The 17,826-nt window shown below is 45.2% G+C and overlaps 1 protein-coding gene across 1 annotated transcript; it reads left to right on the forward strand.

Annotated features, from left to right (window-relative positions):
• The first annotated feature begins 3,189 nt into the window (after positions 1 to 3,189).
• On the forward strand, positions 3,190 to 17,607 carry LOC144152686 (uncharacterized). The gene is made up of 6 exons (XM_077684071.1): positions 3,190 to 3,324; positions 12,701 to 12,822; positions 13,194 to 13,262; positions 14,142 to 14,177; positions 16,643 to 16,717; positions 17,463 to 17,607. The coding sequence occupies exons 1-6, from the start codon at positions 3,234 to 3,236 to the stop codon at positions 17,556 to 17,558; spliced, it is 489 nt and encodes a 162-aa protein (XP_077540197.1). The 5' UTR covers positions 3,190 to 3,233; the 3' UTR covers positions 17,559 to 17,607.
• The last annotated feature ends 219 nt before the right edge of the window (positions 17,608 to 17,826 follow it).

A 17,826-nucleotide genomic window follows, 5' to 3' on the forward strand; every position in this document is an offset into this window, starting at 1 on the left:
ACATTGTCGATTTGCCTAGCATCTGAGAAGAAAACATAGGTCAGCCTCACGAGACGTTGAAAAAAAGAATGGTTGGAATAAAGCCTAAGGAAGGTATAAGCTTCGGCGTGTTGGTATAGCATTCTCGGCACACTGCAAAGGGATGAGGACGCTGTGTCCCCTCTACACATCGTCCTCGTCCCTTTGCACTGTTCCGAGAAAGCTTAATGGTTGGGCAAAAAGCATGGTTTTTATTTCAGATTACTGGAAAAATCTGGAAAAATCCCTGGGCCCGTGTTCCCATGGCCAGCCACATCTAACATGCTTCGCCTCAGTTGTCCTGTCGCCGCGTAACATCGCCATTTAGTCCACTGCCTGCAGGGTGAAGACCTCTCTCACTGACCTCCACTCGCTCCTGTGCTGCGCTGCCAAAGTTCACTCCTTCCTGCCATAATTACTAAGAATTTCTTTAAAGAATTAAAATTATCTTGAATTCCTCAAAAACATTTGCAATTATTAAAAGCACATGAAATCACTTGAATCGTGCAAAATTGCTTAGAATTTATTTGCGATTACTTTGAATTACTCGAAATGCTTTAAAGCTCCTAAAGTTACCGACAAAAACTTAAAATTCCTTTGCATTGCTTCGTATTACTTAAAACTGTTTCGTGATAACTTGAGATTACTTTGCCGCCGCGGTGGCGCAGTGGCGGAGGCTTTCTACTGCGGTTCCCAAGGACGCGGGCTCGATTCCGGCCGCGGAGGATGCTTTTCTGATGAAGGCGGAAAGCGAAAACGGCCGTGTGTCGAGATTTCGGCGCCGTTAAGGATCCACAGATTGTCTGAAGAAAGGCGAGGCTACGGCGTGCCTCATTTCCCAGGTGTAGCTTCGGCGCGTTAAGCCCACAATCAATCGAGCTTACTTTGAGTTGCTTGAAATTAATTTCTCGTGATTTTTATACCGAACTTGACTACTTGAAATTATAATTACCTTGAATTCCCATCGAATTTACTTTGAATTTATTTAGACTTCAAAGGTCATTTAGACTTTGGAATGAAATTATTTTTACAGATGAACCACTTGGCCTTACTGTGAATTGTTTCACCCAAGAGAATCATTGAATTCATTTGAACAGATGGGATTTTCTTTAAATGACCACATCCACCACACTTAAAAGTTCCCGCAGGTGAGCTTCACCACAACACCCAGAACGACCAATCACCGATAGGGGCGTAGCCATAAATTTTTATCGGGGGGTAGCCCTTGAGCTACCGCGGTGGGTCATGGCGTCAAGCGAAGGGTCCTTCTTGGAAGCACAGAATGCTCGTCCGCTCACATACATGAGGCTTTTAGCCGACACGTTTCAACGCAAAGAATTGTGGTTGGCTGGCTGGGCTACGCTGGGCCAGGCTGCCCACGTGGCGGAGGTAGTTTGCATAAGTTGATTTTATACTATGTGGTTCAAATTTCTACATAATTCACACACAACGTTTCAAAAGCATCTTGTAAAATTTGTGAATGTCACAATTTAGGTAGAGGGCACGACAACCTCGAAACATTTATGTATAAAAAGACAAATCAAATGTTATCATTCACCGTAGTGTAATATCGGTGTGGGTATATAGCCTCCAGGGACAAAGACATCCGTGTAGAGAGCGGCGACCGTGAAGATTGCAAGCTTTAATGGCGACTAATGAGCTGGAGGAAGCAGCTCGAGTGCGTCGCCCACGTGATGATTCGCACCGATGATGATGGTGCTATGGGTGCAACAGTGATGATGATACATAAAGTTTTTTTAGAATTGGTGTTCCATAACTCCATGCTTATAAGTATCCTGAGGTTCGGTAACCCGGCGAGTCCACTCACTTTGGCTAATTTGGTATCGGGCTCACACGGACGTTGCGACTGAAAAAGCATGATGACGATTCCGAGCCCGAGTGAGCCTATGTGTAAGGTAGTCCCTAAGCCCACGTGAGAATACGTGACCATGTTCCGTGTAAGCCTGAGTCTGTTTGAATGTCAGACCACGGGAATGTGAACCCAAATTGACATACGTCCAAAGTTGTGGATGTTAGTACAAGTCAACCCGGCAGTTAAAATAAGTCGACGGTATTGGTTAGTATACAACCAGCTACCTTTAGAAAAACGCATTTCCTGCCGTCAATTCCCATCAGAGCCAATCGCAACGGGTTATTGCCAACCTGATTATCATTCGGAGCAAACGCATGGCTTGATTACAAGTGAAGTAGTTCTGGGTATTAAAACCAAAGAATGGAGCCGCAATATGCCGCGGCTAGAGGGCGCTGATTAGGTGGGCCCACCCATTTGAAATCTGCAGTGTGACAGTACTGTTTTAGGCTCGCAGGCGGGATTGGTTGGCATGTAAGCTCGTTTCTCTAAGTTGTCGGTATTTAGATCATTCTGCAATTGCTTCCGCTGTCCTCAAGCAGCTGCAGAAACAGGCTGTTCAGTTTCCTGTGCCACTTTTGGCCTGCCACTGTGTATTCATGCGCGGCATTCATTTTTTCATTTGATATTACGCGGTGGGGCCACCACTGCCACGGAACATATAGATAGAAACTTAAATAGTCACGGGATGGTGGGTACGAATCAGCCGCCTCGGTCCACGCATCTAGGTACCACCAATCCGTGTCAAAATCTTACAGAGCTTTCTGTGTACTGTCACAGAAATCACTGGCGGCGTGGGGTGATTGTGACGTGGTTCATGCGGCTTCTCTCCGTGACCGAGCAACGGGGAAGGTATCAAAAACGGATGTATTTTTTTTTTGCTTGATCTCACCCCTGCAACAGTGGTTATGGATAGATCCGCGCGTTGTAATGGTTGGCCCGGTCAGGAAACTATCAAGACAGACAGCTCTCAGTCATGTCCAATAAAATCTTGCTGCCTCGGGGAAATGGAGAAAGGGCGGGAGGGGGAAAGGAGTCGTAATCGCGTATGTTTGCCCACTCCGTTCGTGAAGGTCACCAACACTTGATTTATCTGCCCTCAGCGCACAACACAGTGGCAGCAGGAGCAGTAGAAAACGAATTGCCATGTTTGCTCAGATGGTGCAGCCGGCGCCGTAATTATGTTTGAAAATAATAAGGCCAGGGTTGTTGACAACGGCACCCATCTAAGCTTCCATTTCATCGTGAGCTGCGGCTATAGCCTGCCTAAAAACAGCGAAAGTTTATTCGGGCAGTGAAAGCAAAGCGTACAGGAGTACTGGTGACGCGTCATCGAGGACCTGCAATGAAGCCCAGGGCACCAGACGCTTTTGCTTTGAGTGCAATTTTAATCTTACTCGCTCTTCAGGCGGATGCTTGCAGAAAATACTTTCCCAGTAAGTATACCAACCCTCAGATGCTTTTACTAAACTTTTTTTTTGTTCTACGACGGGAGTTTCACCTGTAAATGGAACAGGAGCTGAAGACAATCAAACACCGCAGTTTTCAGAAATTGCGCGTTGCGTGTGAACAATTAACGCGGCTTCTGAATCGTTGCATCGTCTGCCTCGTAACTGCGGCGTTTTTCCGATTGAAACTTAAAGGGGCTCTGAAAGAGGTTTTTTCGATACTTCGGTGTTCGCATTTTTTAAATAAATGAATGTTATAGTAATCACCTAGTTCAACGATTTTGTTAAAGCGATGAGCATTAGGGGAGTTATTGCAAATCAAAACATCGCGTTTTCCACCCCGCCGTGATTCTCCCTCGTTTCGTCCCCCTCCTCGCATCGCACGAGCGTGACTGCCCATGATGCCTCGCTTCTCGGTGCCGTCTGTAAGTACATCCGAATGGGGGTGTCGCCTGCTACTACAATATTCTGCTCTGCAGCATTGCTTTGGGAAGGGGCTGTATGACTTTCTGCGTTCCGTTTAGGCCGTTTTTTTTTTCATTTTGCTTCTGAATCATGCGCTATGCTCACGGCTTTAAAAGCTGATGGAAGGAATGGAGCGCGACTCTTGCGATTCCGCGCGTTCGCGGCGACATATTGGAGTCTAAATAATGTCAGCGCTTTACTGAAGAATCGCCTTTAAAATTTTTAGAGTGAGCACATTTATGCCTTCCGAACCAACGTCCGTTTATATAGTGCTTAATTGGACGCCAGTTCGCGCCAATGTCGAGATTGGTCGTGTTATGGCAACGTAATGCACGCGCGTACACAGGAAGTTGTAGTATTAAGCGGCTGACGAGATCCGTACGTAGGGCATTAGCAAAAACTATCGCCGGCGAGGAATCGCCAGTACTACGGCAGCTTTGCTCTGTGATATACGTCCGACAGTCACGTGGACAGCATTGTTGATACAAAATCCAACGTTCCGAGGCGCCCGCTGAAACCGAAACTGCGACTGGGCACATTGAAAACGTCTCTAATTAAACAATCGTCCCGCGCTGAAGCAAATGACGTTTCCACATGGGATAAATACTCTATTCATCACAACAAAAAATACAAGATGTAATATTTCTGTGTCAGTGCCACTTTAAAACTGAACAAATCTTGCCTATGACTCAAACGCTGCACTGACGCTTGATATGGCAATTCGACAGCTCGACCAAAAAGTTTTGTTTTGGATTCCCGAATACGATTCGAAAAACACGTCACAAGAATGTAGAACAAAAAGCAGAACAACCAAAGGTATTTGAACCCGCGACTTTGATTTAGCGGGCGTGAGCCTTTAGTCCTCTGCGCCACGAAAAAAACTGAATTACATTCAAACCCACCCTTTGTGTCACATCAATGTTTTCTACCTGATTTCAAGGATTCATGACTGGTTAACTGAAGATTTCTTTAATTACAGTTGCGCAGTAAGATTCCATAAAGCATCCACCATAGCTGATCTCCAGCAACAGCCCTCTTTAGGCTGCGACTGCGATTTCGCCCTGCGTGAATAGTGCTGGCCGTTCTTTTGATTTACGCTTTACGCTAAAACCTTTGGTCGACATTGATTCCTTATAACCTTATAAATCTTGCGTAACTCCTCCTCTGCTCTTTACTGAGCTTTTATTTTCTACAAGCGTTGCTGGTCGCACACGAATTTCCCTGAGTGTGCAACTCCGGGAAACGAATTGTCGCCAAAGAAAATGGCCGAAGCGGCGTAAGCCGAAATACGGATCGCATTAGCGCTAGTTTTGAGCCGAATGAACTTCATCGATTTTACTAGGTTTATTGCGATCTAGGAACTAATTTAGCTGAGCCGCATTCATTAGGGCACGAATGTTGTCGGGGCGCAGTCTTCCCTTCTTGATCGATTCCCGACGACTGTTCGGCCGATCGGTATTAAGGGCGTCTTCGGTCAGCGAGGCAGTCACATCGCGCGGACTTTCGATCGGCCGACGCGTTCGTATCGTTGTCGTGTGACAAGGCGTTCTGCCAATTCAGAAGCGGGCGTCGCCGTCGTGTCGGGATCCTGTCGGCTTAGCCAACGCGCCTTAACGTGGAGGGGTAATAGAGTAAAAAAGATAAATGTAGACGAACACGATTGCGTAGCGTGCTGCAGGAAGCTATGATAACCAAAAACGCCACAGCGGCTCGTCAACGCTGAGCAGACGACGCCCCTCTTCGCTAGAAGGGAGAGGAAAAGCCGCCCCATTGCGAGATTTCTGCATCGGGACGCACATGGGGTAATTGGTGACGTAAATGCGGGAAGATGTCGGAGCCGAAAATCACGGAGGAAAGGTTGTGGACGCAGCAACAACCTTTGCAACGAAATTATGAGCTTTCCGTTGCACGCAAAAATGTTATACTTGGTACAGAGGACGTTCACCACCGGACCCAACGATTGCGCTAGTCCATTTAATGTGCTCACAACGCCTTTCAGGAATTCTTTAAGTTCGAAAAATATTTATGGTGGATATCTGTAGCTTTCACCTTGCTTGCACAAGAATATTTCAGAGCCAGCAACTGGCACAAAGAATGATTAAATAGCATGCCTTGCATAATAAATAACAGTAACCCCCGTATTCAGAAAGCATACTTACCTTATGCCACAAGGAAGCCTTTCGTAACTCTCAGAAAAGGACCAGAATGAAAAAAGGCCGCCTTGAGCTTAACAAAACTTCCTTTAGGCGCACTTATCAAAGGCGCTCTTTTCGAGGCACCCTAGGCTTCTGCGAACGAGGCTATCGCACGATGCGCCAATACGCACACGGCGTGTGGGGGGGACTTGACCTTTGCGCCACTACAAAAGAACGCTTCCGGGCCGCCAGTTTGGAAGCGCTCGGACCAACCAGCTCCGTCCATAGCCGGTGCCCGTAGGGAACTTTAGGCTTAATATCGCGGCGGAATATTGATCGCCACTTGCGCTACTACCGCGCATGACTACCTATTGCGTGAATTTTCACCACAGCATCATCCCCTTTCTCGCATGCGTAACTAGGTTTGCGCAATTAGTTCCATTCGGGCAAGCGGCAACAAACTGTAGCTGTACCTATCCGCGTCGTTCTACGCGCGGAGGCGGCGCCATGGTGCCGGCGCTGGCCGCATCGCGTGCACGGCCGCTTCAGGGCGGCAGGAGTGTGAGCGGAACGTTTTTGTTTGCAGAAATATTAACTTTTCACGATAGACGCGCGAAATCAAACACTCCAGTGAAGTTATCGTAGTAGTCTGCAGTGTTGGTCAGGAAAAGGCGCACTTCATGTAAGTCGGGAGCTACCTTACGCAGCGCTTACTTTTCGGTCCTATACGCCTCGAGCGCGGCCTGTAGGGGCGCCACTGAAATCCCCCTAGCGGCCCGTTTCGAAAGCAGCCGCGGGAGCCCGCGTCCCGCTCCCCACTGTCGCCGCTGCTTTTGCGGCTCGTTCCCGACCGAGATTTACCGTTTGTGGGCGTTTGAAATCCATGTTTACGTGGAGCAGTCACGAAAATGGGGCGTGTTTACGAGAGTGTAAATGTTTCTGACGCGTTCTTAGCGTGGTATATTCGGTCTGTATAAGCGCCAGGTGTCTGTCACAGGCCAGCGTCGCGGAACCGGCGTATGATGGAGCCAATTGTAGTTACACTGCCCTGAAATTTACTAACAATGTCTTCATAACCACCGGTTCCTCAGATGTTCATGCTACGGCTATATACAACGATTTAAATCAGTTTTGTGCGCTTACATGATCTAGCGGAGCACTCATACCTGACAGCACACCAGTTACGTTTGCCAATATTATACCTCAGATATTGACCACCACCATTTACAAGGCAGTCTGTGTTAATTTCGGGAATATTCAACAAAAGTACGATGGGCAATGCATAATTATATACTCGGGGGTCAGCTCACGACAGAGTCGTCTTGCCGTGAGGTGAGTGCCCGCAAACATTCATCTGCTACATGTAGCAGAGACGGGCTTAGAAAATAATTCGCGTCCGCGAATAAATGCTTCTTCGAAATATCGTTATATGGCTCAGGGAGCCTGCAGAATAAAGCAGAAACTGAAATCAGAGGGCCTTATCACATACCACACTCTTCCAACGAAACCTTTCATCGCTTATTGAACTGCCTACCCTGTATACTTTCAAAAATGCGTCCGCCGTACGATCAGCTGTTCGTCGAAGTGGAAAAACAAAAGGAAAGTGAACGCAAGATTTGTGTGTAATTACTAAAACGTTCATTGCTTGATTCCGCTCCGCATTTGTACACAGCGTCCCCCTCCCCTCCCCCCCACCGATGTCTCGCGAAATAGCAGAGCATTTCGCGTATAGCTGGTCTGATGGACCCTACCTGGCTTAAGTTTCGACGAACGTCTTTAGCATGTCAGAAGCTGCACTGTTTTTTTTTTCATTTCCGTTAGAGCTATTATGTTTCTTTCGCACTTGCACAGCATTTATTTTTCCGTCGTTTCATTAGCTTGCCTTCGTTCTTCCTATAAGGCGTGTGTGGGCAAATATTTAACGACGCACAGGTTTGGAATATACTTAACATTTTCGCGTGGTTTATATTCTCATAAAATGCATAAGTAATCACATTACTCGGGATTGGTAATCCGGGATAAGGTAATCACATCCCCCAAACATATTTTACTGTGACGTATATATTCGAAACGAAGCCGCATGCGTTGTCCACGCTGCAAAATGAAGCCACCCTCTCACTGTGCCTGTATAAGGTCTAAATGAGGTGACAGTAGAATTCATTTGTGCTTGGCGTATTTAGAGGTGACATATGTTGCAACCGTCGCCGACGCCCGGAAGAGCGGCGACGAAGCGCGAAGAACCGCGTCTCCGGGTAGCTCTTGCAGGCGATCGCGTACTCTACGAAGATGCAGCTGCTTTTTAAGTGACATAAACGTACTATTTGCTTATAGACGTCACCATAACAAGCGTTTTTAGTGTGCGGAAAGGCGAAAAGAAACAAAACAGAACCAAAACACTGCACGAGCCCCTATCACCCACGCAGCGCAAATCCCGGCAACGCCGCGGAGAGGCGACGGCAGGCGGCGCAGCGATCGCGAAGCTCGAGGCGTATAAGTTCGCGAAAAGGCGCCCATTGAGGATAAGTTTGGTTCTTAAAACGCGTTAAGGCACCGAAAATTGTCCGGGGTAAGAACTCCACGGGGGTAAGAACTCCACGAAAGCAGAGGCACAAACACACGTAAATGTTACTAATAGACATTATCAAAACGCGTTAAGTTTATTGATGCCTTTTATGCTTTACATTCTTCGTTTCAAAGCCGTATCCTTATTCCTGGAAGAGTCGTCCAAACTACGCAGAGATTTTAAAAGTACTCGGTTGTATTGTACACGCGTAAAAAGCACATGTTATGAATTAACGAATATTTCACGTTTTCTGGGCGTACACCAAAATGTTTTATTACAAGGTATTTCGGACACAGCCGAGTGTAACAGCTGTAGCCTGACCGTGACGTGCAAATAGACACACTGCGGTCTTGGAGTTGCTACTTTTCCGTGCGCACACCAACAGTGTACTATAGAGCAGATTCTGGGTACCGCATTGCAGAAGCTGAGAGCATTTATAAATTGCAGCAAGCGCATATGATACGAGGCCGGGAAAAAACATAGGATAAAGCAAATTTCCCTTGGCTGCCCTGATGCAGCCGTGAGGCCGGGTGTTTAGGAAAAATATTTTATTTCTATTGGTTCTTTTTTTTTCTTGCCCTGCCATCACCGCAATGGGTCGGATTCAAAATGTTAGGAAATTTTCCCACTCCAAGTGCAGGACGCTGAAGCTAATCACAGGTGGGAAAACAACCTTTTAGTTGCTAGTGTAGACTTTGTAAAGATCCTTCTAGCTAAAAAAATCTAAAATAAAAACAATGCAAGGAAAGCAGCTATGCCGACTTGTTTTAGGAAGCATCTTGCAGACCTTTATTTTATGAGGCGCCAACATTAAAGGGGCACTGACACAAAATTTTGAAGGCGAGATAACTTCGGAGATAGATTGGTGGGAACACATATACATCATCTGCAAAATATCAGCAGCGAATACAGCCTAGAGCATATTTAAAATCAATTTTAAAGTGCGCGAAACGCAACCGAGCAGACAGCAGAGGACCACGCGCAATCGACATCCCGAGGATATTGTGTAAATAAACAACGTCCAAACACGCCACGAGTTTGTGTTTGCCGCTTCCGCACTGCCGGCGTTTTTCGCCGGCTCGCCCGGCTCGCCGCTCCCATCGGAGGGCCGGAGGGCGGAGTTTCTGCTCTCGAGAACGAACGACCCGATCGTTGGCGGCGGTGGCGGAGGCGCCGTGATTTCGTCAGCTCATCGGGCAGCTGGCCGCGACCAAAGTTCTACAGCGATTCCAGGCACTCTGTTTCTATTACTGTTTATTACCACTGGATGCGAAAACGCGCCGGAGGCACGAAAAGCCCACTGAGCTAGCCGCACGGTCGCTGTGCAGGCGGCGGCCACGGCCGCGAAGTGGCCCAGGCCGGCGCAGGTAGCTCGAGTGATAGCTTGTTACCGCTGCACAAAATTGTCCCCAAGTCCCGACCATGGTGGCTTATATGAGAAAGGAGTTAATTATGCGATGGCGGGTTGCATTAAAAATTGTCATCTGCACCGCTTACGAGAGCGGCACTCGAATATCCGCCGCAGTGCTAAGCCGAACACATCTGTAGGCGGACCTGTAGGCAGACCGGCCGGCTGCTCCCAGCGCGCGTCTTGCCACCCACCGTCTCGAGCGTTGCACATCGTTCTTTAGCCGCGGTAGCATTTGCACTCGCAGCGCCTGCGTCACATCCATGGTCGATTTTTAATTAAGCGCCTCACGAGATCAGTACGTGGGGGCATTCACAGAAACTGCCGTAGATGCGGATTCTACAGTGCTACGGCGGCTCTGCTCTGTGATATCCCTCCGACGGTCACGTGGTCAGCTTTGTTCACACAAAATCCATCGTTTCGCGGAACTCGCTGAAACCGAAACTGCGACTGGCCGCATTGAAAATGCCTCTAATTAAACAACCGTCGCACGCTGAAGCAAATGAGGTCTCTACAGGTTATAAGTAGGTCACTAGCTACTTATCGCAACAAAAAAAACAAGATGCAAAATTTTTGTGTCAGTGCCCCTTTAGTGTCCAAACAAGCACACAAAGAAAGAAAAACGTCAACGTAGGAGTCGGTACCAGACTCCTAAAGTACCATTGGCTGGGAAGAGTTTCATAGTGCATGTCTACGAAACTACACAAAAAGTTACCACACCTTCTTAAAAATTTAAAAGAAGCGTGAAAGCTTCCTCACAATAAAAATGCGACCAAAATGCGTAAAAACCTTCGCTAAAAGTGTGTCCAACCTTTGCTGAAGTTGCGTGCGCTCGATTCTCAAACCTTCAAAGGCACAAATCGCAAACGAACAATGAACCCAAGCGACGATTTTCGCGCGCTAAGTGAACACATCTACGGACAATCTAAATGTATACCGATACGTTGTTTATGAGATAAAAATATACTATTCTACTCCCTCTTCATCATTTGTTCGTGTACTTCAACTTTCGCAGCCATATCAATTTGGAATAGTCTACCAGCTGCTGTTAAGTCCCCTAAATGCGTGTCTTCATTTGAATAATCCTTGAAAAACCATTTGTTGTCTGATTAATTGTGTTTCGATCGCTTATTCTGTTTCTTGTTAGTATTTCCTATTGTGTAACTGATATGGCGGTCTTGAACACCTACCTCGTACTTTTTTTGCTTCTATGGTTTACTCAAAATGTTGTAGTTCTTTTTATGTTACAATTGCCATACATTTCCAATTGAATTTTTTTCTACTATTTATTGTTGTTTTGGATATTAATTGCTTGTCGCTGTTTATTGTTTACTGCCTTTAAGTTTACTCAGTGATTACCCCTGTTGTTAACTTACCGAGGGTCCCGGTACAGTCTTCGACTCTGGGACCCTTCTCTGAAAAATTTGTACTGTTGTATCACTTGCCTAATGCATTTCAACAAACTTTCTTCTTCTTCTTCTTCTTCTTCTTCTTCTTCTTCTTCTTCTTCTGTTTCTTCTTCTTCTTCTTCTTCTTCTTCTTCTTCTTCTTCTTCTTCTTCTTCTTCTTATTCTTGTTCTTCTTCTATCTTATCTAGAATCGAATTCCTTTTTCGCGATTCCCGTTTTAATACAACGGAAGCTCTGTATCACGCACGCGCCGTGTGTCCAGAGATGTTATCAGAGCTTTTCGGTCTACCAACCGGTCTATGGAGAAATGCACTGGTTTACTGACGGGACGCCATCGGCCCCACTAAGAAAGTTTTCGGTTTAAAAACAAAACAGAGGCGGGGGGATGCGCATAGTTGTTGGAGACATCAGGGAGCGCCTCTAATTCAGCCGATTTCATTTCAGCTAGTGGAGCACCTAACTACGCCTCATACCCCCACTCCTGACCCTATCCTGGGCAAACAATAAAGTTATTCCTCCTCCTCATCCACCGCATCGTTTCCTCTCATCTAGCGCCGCAGCATACATCAGCAAGCCAGGATGTCTTGGAAGGCGTAGAACTCCCTTCGGCGTTCAGTTTAGCACGAAGCGACATTTTCTCCTTTTTTTCTTTTTTAAACGATTGCTTCTGCAATCAAAATTTTTAAGGTTTGCTTACGACTCAACAGATTGCTTTTTGTGAGTGAATGCACAGGTGGAGATAACATAGCACAAAACTTCAGCCTTTCGGGGCGGTATTATTTTTACTTCGCCGACGTGCTGCAATGACCGCCAAATGCATCAGCCCCGATGCATCACTCCTGCCACCCTACCCCTATTTCTAGGCTTCCCAATGCTTTAGTCCCGTGACCGGTTACTCTTGGGGTGACGCGTGGTGGAAAGCGACATCGTAGGCAAAACGTCCTCTGGAGCGACGCTGAGTTTTCCGTCGCTGGCCAGAGCGCCGATACTTCGGTGGTCTCGAGCATCGGTTGGCTTGGCAACCAGGCACAAATTGTTCTTTAATTCAGATACGGTCGAGGATCCTAATGGAGCTCGGGGCTACACATTACGACATGTGGCCCAAACATTCCTCCCCGTCACTTCTATTGTAAAGCGGGTGATTTGGAGCAGCGGGAGCGAGAGCTGCCGAGCTGCGATCCTGATCGGCAGCTCATCGAGAGGGTGAAGATGGCGGCAAGCTCTTTCTTCTGGGTCTTAGAATGATGAATATATTCACGGCGTTTTTGTCTGGTCACAATAAAAGTTTTCCTCCTCCTCCTGACCAGGCAGTATTAGCTTTCGATTCCTAGATATTTCTGTACAAACCTGCGTGTCATCATTACCACTACGTCTTTCTCAACAGTCGGTTTGAAGAGAGACATGGAGGCTAAGGCTCTATTTGGAAAAATTATGGAATCTTGCAAAAAAGAGCTTCTGGCGGTGGCAATCAGGTTGCCACAGAAAGACATGGCCGACTTTTCGCAGGCATGTATTCCTTACATGTTTCACGGGTACGAACTTGGTTGATTTTTTTTTGCGAATTATGTGTTAAATTAGTTTGAAGGCATATGCCCTACAGACTTCTTTCTCGGAAAGCAATACATCGTTAGTACCAAAGGACCTAAATACAAAAATGAAAACAAAATTCAGAGACACTTAACAACGCTTCCTTGTGAGGATGTGAAAAAATTAAATTTTATTTAAATTGTGCGATCTTTTACGTCTTTTTGTGAAAGATGAACTCGTCTGTCGACGACATTTACAGTGAAGCGAGTAGATTAGCGGGTATTGTTTTGTTCTTGATGGTATATAATTACGGTCCAGGTAATTATAAGGCCTTTCCTTTTTTTATACAGCGCATCACTATATTATGCCAGGTCTACAATGCTTGCAAGCCGATCGAACCAGAGCCGACAACCTCACAGGTAACGAATTACGACTTTTCTTTATATAACACTTTTAAGTGAAGCTGTCACTTTTTAAGTTGTTGAGTAAATTTTTAGCACGCTTCCCACATTTTCAGAGTGTGTGTCCGTTCAAGCAGCAGCTCGTTCAGTATACAATAACAAGATGTTGCCACGTGCTCAGTGTACAGCGCCGGTTCACAAATTTATTCGCCTCGCAGGCGTCTTCGAAAGCGTAGGACGAAAGCTCGAAGCGCATGCGAGCCCTCTCCAGTGCGCTGAATAGCTGAACAGAGGTATACAGGGATGCGTGAGTGGGTGAAAGAAGCAGAAAGAAGCTACATCCACTGGCCACTTGGGCAATCGATTTAAGAGATCAGTTTAAAAAATATTTTCTGCTTGATATTCATACAATGCACTAAATGACGACAAAAATCAGTGTTGGAAGATATATAGCACACGCAACAGTTATAATTTTATTGACGAATTACCCACTACTGCATACATAATTTTAAGGCGAAAACCTCAAGCCACCCATTACCATCCTCGTAATCATCACCATCCTCCGTTTTAAAGTAGCCGTATGTCCTGGCCTATCCTTAGCTGCATGTCATGGCATGGCTGTATCTCATGCCAGGGCATGTCATGGCATGTTCACCGGAGATAGACAAGCTTCAGCCCTGAAAGCGAAATAATGAATGCAATTGCCACGCCAAAAAAATTTTAATAATGTATTTTTAGGGACATCTACATGATAGAGACATAAATAAACTAACTTGAAATATTATAAGTTCATATAGCCCACATTTTCATTTAGACCATTTCGTTTCTTTTCTACTTGCTCTGATATATATCATTGCTGTGTGCGCTTGGGTGCTTGAGTATTTGTTATCCTAACAGGTTCGGGACTGCATGGTGAACGACTTTCTTAACGACGTAAGTGCTTCTACAACTGTTTGCTTGCTGCAGAGAAAAAAATTGCATTCATTCGAATGCAATAAGCAACATCGTCAGGTAACACCGAGGAAGTGACATGGTCACGCCCGGGACTTATTCATGAAGAGTTACAATTATTCCTCAATGAGAAAAAATGTATACACCATTTTTCAATGTTTGTGGCATCTTGGATCCTGTACATAGGCATGTCGGAATTTGATAACTATAGCCCCCTTTGTGTGCCCTTATTTTGTACCCTTTGTGTATTGCGTACCCTTTGCGTACCCTTGTTGCACAACTACGCATTTTCACTGGAATATGTTTGCATTTGTATTTCCATGACTGTTGCTGTTTTTTGTTTAATCTTTTTTCGCCCACACCCCTATGTAACGCCCGTAAGGGCATTTAGAGTAAATGAATAAAAAAATAAGCCGTTTGCCTTAAGTTTCTTCCTCCGCTACAAAGCAGGGTCCCCGTGACATTTTTTTTAATTGTTCATTGCCTATGAGGCACCGATCAAATTCCATCGGACTATCTGGGTGGCTCTTCCGCAATAAAAATTGTGACATTTGCTCACTTTTTATCGTGACAGCTCAAAGCAACAGCGTGACAGAAGTGCAATATAGAAGCAATCATAGTAGAGTACCAGACCACTTATGCGTGTGAGCTGAAAGTGTGCAAATTATGTTCACAAGCTGCGTAACACGGTCTTCACAGGTAATTTCGCGATTTTTGGACATCACAAAAAGACCTACAACAGGGACATACGGGGAAAAAAGACCTAACAAACCAAGACCTAACACGGAGATACACTCCCGTTCGTACGAATCCATTCTTTCGTAGCTAATCAAAGGAAGGCTCTCACCGAAGGGCTCCTGCTGTTGCACTAAATTTTAGCGCTCCTTTAATTTTGTGATCTTCTGTAAAGTGTCAGTTGCACATTTATACGCCATTCAGTTGCGTTGAACTTCGTCTTAGTTAATGAACATGGCATTTGTTCGTTCGCGTTGCACGCAAAAAATAATTGTAGGGTTTGAGTTACGGAAATTCGGCGGTACGGTGCACAATCGACCGCAGAGTAGGCTTTAAGGTTTATTCCATTAAGTAAGTTCTTCGACACTCACTGTAACAATGCGAACGACCAAAATTAGAAATGCGTCAGGTGCACTCCTTTTAAGACAATTGTTCCTAAGAGCAGCATTCCAGGTCATCAAAGTTTTGTCTGGACTGATTACTCCATAGTTCTTAAATGTTTTGAGGAGTATTTTTGCACAGTTAATATTGCGGAGGAAAGATTTCATTGTGAACTGTTCCAAGTTTATAAGGTTGCTCTGCCAAGTTCCAGAGCCATGGACGCTAGAAGCAGTAAGTTTAAGGGCAGTAACTTTTGGCGACGAATTATGTAAACGTTATTCGACGTTCCACAGAGTAATTTTCCCCTACTAGCAACGAGGAAAAACTGCAAGGAGATAAGTACGTTCGCGGACATTATAGCATTCACGAGGTGACCTGGTGAAAGTCCTGTTAAGATCTGAGGTTAAAACTGCCAACTTAAGATTTTTCAAAGCGATATACCGCAAGTTCGACTCTCGGATTTCATCCCTATCTCATAAACATAATTTTTCCACATTTAAAATCGAGTGCCGTGCTGTGTCTTCGTCCCGTTGTTGTCAAAAAAAAAGCGTGGCGCTAAAGAGACGTTCACGAAGATGACAAGAGACGCCGGATACAGGCGCGAACTTCCAACTATAATCATCATCATCATCAACTTGTCTACACCCACTGCAAGGCAAAGACCTCTCCCATTATTCTCCAGTTTCCCCGGTCTTGCGCTAACTGCGACCCATTTATTCCCGCAAACTTCTTGATCTCATCTGCTCATCTAACTTTTTGCCGCCCCTGCCACGCTTGCTTTCTCCAGGGATTCACTCGGTTACCCTTAATGACCAACGGTTATCTTGTCTTCGCATTACATGTCCTGCCCACGCCCATTTCTCCTTGTTAATTTCTACGAATATGTCTTTAACACGCGTTTGTTCCCTGACCCAGTCCGCTTTCTTCTTGTCCCTTAATGTTGCACCTACCCTCTTCCGCTCCATTGCTTGCTGAATCGCCCTCAATTTAAGTTGAACCCTCTTAGTGCCCCTCCAAGTTTCTGCCGCGTAGGTGAGTACCGGTAAGAGGCAGCTACTATATAGTTATACAAATAAAATCATGCTTATTTATTCATTAATTCACAAAAGGAACATAGGAACATTTTTTAGAATTCATGCATAGATAACTGTAGTTTCCTTTGAATAAACAATTCGTATTTGGCGCCTCTATCTGTCGTATTTTTTTTTTCTTTCAGTACGAATCAACTCGCTCAGCAACAAGTTTTGTTAAGCCGTATTTCACTTTGGGGTCGTTTTTATTGCAGTCACTTGAATAAGCTGATTGCTAACACATTCTCGCCCATTCCCCAGACTGGTACCTTTTTCAGTTCCGACTACGGTCAAAAGTTAAGTCCTGCTATAAAAATTGCGGACAAGAAGGCGATGGTAAGGGCTGCCATTTCTGTATTGCTTTGCTAAAAATTAAGCTCCACATACGATCGTAAATCGGCTTGATCTCAGCTGATATCTAATATAACAACATATCTCGGCGTTCCTGCATTAATGCGATGGACTCATAATCGAACGTGAAAGGTTATCTGCAGCATGTTGGATTGCAAAGATGATACTGCGAAAACCAAGTGTAAAGCAAAAGCAAATTTTATTTATTTATTTATTGGGGTATTTTTATTTATTTATTTATTTGTTTATTTATGTTATGTATAAAGTCTTACGAAATGTTTAGTGTTGAGATTTTCTTAATCTTCGAAATAGCAAAAGTTACATTTATTTTAATGAGGTCTTATGAACGCGAGCTACTAACACATTTTTATAATCGTCACAATATTCTTACGGGATGGAGACGCAGAGTATAGGTGAATTGGCATATTTATATGACAGTAGCCAGTGTCGCAGTTGCTTGCATGAGGTTATAACTGTCATAGCGACAATTATCATAGCTGTCATAGCGACAATTATTATAACTGTCATAGCGACAATTATCATAGCTAGCACAAAATCTTCAGGGCGGAGCCGTCACTCTTTAGGCTATATCGCTTGCCAACCGAGGGGGAGATGTTAACACGATTCATTCCACTTCGTTGTATTGCCCCTGCGGAGTTTTCTGTTAAATTGTAATAAACCCTCAAATTATTGACAAATTTTTCTGACCTCTGGTTACAATTTATTTCAGCTTTGCATGCAGAGATTGAACGCACGGGGCGTTCCACTCCAAACAGCCGATGACGCTGTTGCACTGGGGATACACGTAGGCCGCACCTACGGCTAGATTTGCACAACGGGAATCTTTTTGGCCGTCAAAATAAAAGAGAACACCATTCCCGTCCTTCAAAAAGTCCGAGTACAACTATGCACTCATCATTACTTGAGTATTCCTTCCTTGTTCTCCGCAACATGCAAATTCTACCCATCTCCCTTTTCCCTATGCCACACGTTATGGGAGTGTTCTCACACCCCAAAGTTGCCTTTTCTCTCAACTCCTTCCCATGAGCAGTGTGAGGGCCATCTTGCCATCTCTTACCCGGATGATCAGCTTC

Source organism: Haemaphysalis longicornis, unplaced genomic scaffold (genome assembly GCF_048455015.1).
Source record: "Haemaphysalis longicornis isolate Haplotype H1 unplaced genomic scaffold, Haemaphysalis longicornis Haplotype H1 scaffold_9, whole genome shotgun sequence".
In the NCBI taxonomy this organism is placed as follows: domain Eukaryota; kingdom Metazoa; phylum Arthropoda; class Arachnida; order Ixodida; family Ixodidae; genus Haemaphysalis; species Haemaphysalis longicornis.

Bases quoted from the DNA above. Each gene is read 5' to 3' on its own strand.
- LOC144152686 (XM_077684071.1), top strand. From the start codon at position 3,234: ATGAAGCCCAGGGCACCAGACGCTTTTGCTTTGAGTGCAATTTTAATC. The intron at 12,823-13,193 runs GCATGTATTCCT...TTTTTTATACAG, and splicing joins ACATGGCCGACTTTTCGCAG to CGCATCACTATATTATGCCA. The intron at 14,178-16,642 runs GTAAGTGCTTCT...CCCATTCCCCAG, and splicing joins TGAACGACTTTCTTAACGAC to ACTGGTACCTTTTTCAGTTC.